Below are 3432 nucleotides of genomic sequence, written 5' to 3'. Positions count from 1 at the left end.
ATAAAGGGCAGAGAACAAAACCTCCATGTTCAACACTTTTCTTCCCATAAGCATCAGAAAGAAGAATGATGGCAGGGGAATCCATGTCTCTAAAATCCAAGCACCAGCGAAGGTCTCCAGATTTTAAATCAATAATTTCGACACCAACATGAGTAACTTTCAATTTCTGTACAAGTCACCAGTTATGAATGCAAAACAGTTGAGCAGTTTGAAAGAGTAAATTCATCATATTAGTCCAAAATAAAGGCTAGTAAAAATGAATTTATGGACAGAAATGAAGATTGTACATATAGCCTTAACAAGTGTAATGGGTTCCATTATTGTAATCAGTGACACTATGATTTAGCAACCATCATAAATGTTCAGACAACTAGACGTAGTAAACCAACTCAGTGGATACAACATTTACTTAGCAACAGCATAAAAATGTATCAAATTGGCAGCCAAGTTTAATGCAGTTGAATCAATGGGTTGTTGACCATGAATTTTGCAAAGCACATTTATCAGGTTGCAATGGGAAGGAAAATAATTAAGTTCTTATCAAACAAACAATATGCTTGCTATAAATTGTTTTCCAGCAAAAACTCATTTGTCTGATGGTGAACATTTGCTTTTAAAAAAGAGAAAAAAAGATTGGTTTGGTTGAGAATCATAAAGAGAAGTCGTCAGTTGACCTGAAGTTCGAAGTTCCTGAGTCAACAACCTAAGGGAGGTTAGTACTTAAAAGACAAAAACCATGCAAATGGACATATTCTCCACAATGCCTGGCAATTACTGGTTGACAATATCTTAGTCTTCATATAGTCTCACCCTTTACAAAATTAGTATAAAAATACTTCATGAAGATACAGCCATGTCTATCAGCGTTGAAGTGTCAATCCTAACTAACAAGCTAAAAGGTGATTTTGAAGTAGAGAATTCTTCCCACCTCTTCAGTTTCCCTTTTCTTTTTTCACCCATTCCAGTCCTTAATCATACAAAATAAACAAACAGGTCCTAGTAAGAATTTGTTACATAATTTTATCCACTCCTAGTAAGCCAATATCTACCTTGATGTCTAGTAACCAGTAATCCACAATTTTGCCTTACATATGGTCTCATCAACTCTAACATTGACATTGGCATCAAACTACTTGGCAAAGTCACAAACACGCCTCTTATTCACTGAAGCTACATTCTTAAGGACCTAACTTACTTCCAAGCATTTTTTTGATAAGTAATAACCAGTCTAATTTAAAAGCGTAAGGCGCCCCAAGGTACACAGAGAATATACAAAAGGAACACCTAACTAGAAAAAGAAAAGCGAGCAAGGAAATCATCATAACTAATCGACAATGGGGACATTCAAGCTTAAGAGCATTCATAAATGATATCGTAAATCAAAATACACACCTAAACCCGCACTAAAATTCGATAAACAAAACAAAACCTATCCTTTACAATCAACTTAAAAGAGCGAATCATCACACTGAACAATGCATACAAAAGTTTAAAGGAGACAGTAAAACGGTAACTTACAAAAGGAACCCACTCTGTGGTCCGCCGCCGCAGATGTAACACCGGAAACTCGGCCACGGCGTTGAGCCTATTCCACCGAATCCTATGCAATTCCGTCAGTATACTCGCCTTATACCGTGACGAAAACTTAATCGCCCTGAATTTGCCACGCCCGTCGGTTCGCACGCTGAGATTGAACTCGTTCGAATTGTCGTCGCGGCCGATTATCGGCACGGCGCCCTCGAAATCGGTGGCGACATCGTAGGAGTTGGTGACGGCGAGCGTGGAGGGGTCGAGGGTGACTATAGAGACGCTGGAGACGCATAGTATGCGCTTGTATCGACCGCGCCAGGAGTGCTTGATGACGAGGTAGCGGGCCAAGTACTCGGGCTCTTCCAGAGGGGGAGGGGTCGATTGGGAACTGTGAATAGAGGAATCCATTGGGGTCGGTCGCGGTGGGCGCACTGTGCGGTAGCGATCGGGTGCGATACGGTTCACAGAGTCGAGGTAGGCAAGGGAGTGGTGACGAGGCGCATTGTGAGGGCGGAGAAAGAACCAGAGTCCCGCACCGGATTCCGCCCCCGCCGGGCTTCGGTGACGCGCAGACTGATTTGCCCCCAGCTCTGACGGTTATTTACGGATTTTGCCAGTTGGAATTCCCAGAGTCAGAACCTAACTAGACCTAAATTCTTCATCTGAAGAAAGAAATGAAAACAGTTTCTTTGAGTTAGGAATTGATCCAAGCGTGAGGAGAGGACCTTCACAAAATGCTTTGGAGAGAGAGATAGAGAGAGATCAAGTCGAATTTGGAATTGAACAGAGTAGAAGGTTTGGCGCAGAATCAGAGAGAGAGAGGTGACGACAGCTAGGAGAGGAAAGGAGGGCTTCGCTGTGAGGTACCATACTGTCAAAGCATTTTTCTGTTGGCGCTATTGTCACCTGCGGGTTATTTATTTGGATGACGTGCGATAAGTTTATTGGATGTGTTCGGTGTTATGGGAGATCTGAAACGTTACTGTCGACTGGATCATCTTTAGGAGATCAGCGCGATCAAAACGGGCACAACCACATGAGAACACAACTCCATCGGACAAGTTTTTTGTGTTATTTGCCGTGCAGTTCTCCCGTTTTACCTGGTAAATACCTTGATTATGGACCTGGCATGCATACGGTAGTTTTCACTACTGCATTCTTGCTGTAGTTCAAAACGACCGCGTTTGGAGTAATAAAAAAATATATTTTTTAAAGAAATAATATAAAATTTATTAAATATTAAAAGACTAAAACTAAAAAAAAAAAAATCTGATCAAAATTTTATTTACCATTTTTACAACAACAAAAAGAAAAGGAAATCAAATCAAATTAACCAAAAACAACAAAAGTATAATTTATATGCAAACTTACTTGAGCCCTGGTCCGCTGAAAACCTTCTTGAAACATCTCTGCAAATCATCTTCCTCAACAAGTCCTTGGCCGCCGGCGAAACCGTGCGGAAGATCCGCGTCGGGAACCTCAAGTTCCCCCTCAACACCGCCTCGAAAATCTCCGCCGCAGACTCGCCGTAAAACGGCGGAACCCCGGCCAACATTATGTACAAAATCACACCGGCACTCCACACATCCACCTTCTCATTGTACTCCCTCCCCATCAGCACCTCCGGCGCCACATAATACGGCGTTCCCACGACCCCTCCGACGCATCTCCCCTCCGGCAACCACGCGGCGTTCCCATGACCCAAAAATGGGGTGGCCGGCCACCTCATTTTTGGCCAAGAGGGTGGCTGAAGGGAGTGGGACTGGGATCCCCGGCAATAGTGATAAAATTGCCCAAGAATTTTTTTTCAAATCCTGACCATTCATTCTCATCCAACAGCCATAAATTCATCACGTGTCTCATCTAATATAAAATAATAAAATATTATTATTTTTAAAAATA

At 42.2% G+C, this 3432-nt stretch overlaps 2 protein-coding genes across 2 annotated transcripts in view; both read right to left on the bottom strand.

The window, feature by feature from the left end:
* Positions 1–2351, bottom strand: part of LOC132165170 (dnaJ homolog subfamily C GRV2-like) — a 2863-nt gene extending 512 nt beyond the window's left edge. Inside the window, exons 1-2 of the mRNA XM_059575663.1 lie at positions 1519–2351; positions 17–166 (exon numbers count right to left, since the gene is read on the bottom strand). Coding sequence (XP_059431646.1) covers positions 17–166; positions 1519–1938 — 570 coding nt within the window. The 5' untranslated portion in view covers positions 1939–2351. The remainder of the gene's footprint in view (positions 1–16; positions 167–1518) is intronic.
* Positions 2170–3259, bottom strand: LOC132165169 (phosphoenolpyruvate carboxylase kinase 1-like). Its single transcript, XM_059575662.1, has 2 exons — positions 2902–3259; positions 2170–2192 (listed from the first exon to the last, which is right to left on the bottom strand). Exons 1-2 carry the CDS (start codon positions 3257–3259, stop codon positions 2170–2172), a joined length of 381 nt encoding a protein of 126 aa, XP_059431645.1.
* Positions 3260–3432: the final 173 nt, after the last annotated feature.

The sequence above is a fragment of the Corylus avellana genome, chromosome ca11, assembly GCF_901000735.1.
Source record: "Corylus avellana chromosome ca11, CavTom2PMs-1.0".
Classification (NCBI taxonomy): Eukaryota; Viridiplantae; Streptophyta; class Magnoliopsida; order Fagales; family Betulaceae; genus Corylus; species Corylus avellana.
The sequence above is the reverse complement of the archived record's forward strand: the minus strand, read 5'-3'. Positions and strand labels throughout refer to the sequence as shown.

Excerpts from the sequence above, each read along its gene's own strand:
- LOC132165169 (XM_059575662.1), bottom strand. The coding sequence starts at position 3,259 with ATGAGGTGGCCGGCCACCCCATTTTTGGGTCATGGGAACGCCGCGTGG. Across the intron at positions 2,193-2,901 it reads TTCAGCGGACCAGGGCTCAA|ATGAAGAATTTAGGTCTAGT; the intron begins GTAAGTTTGCAT and ends TTCTTTCTTCAG.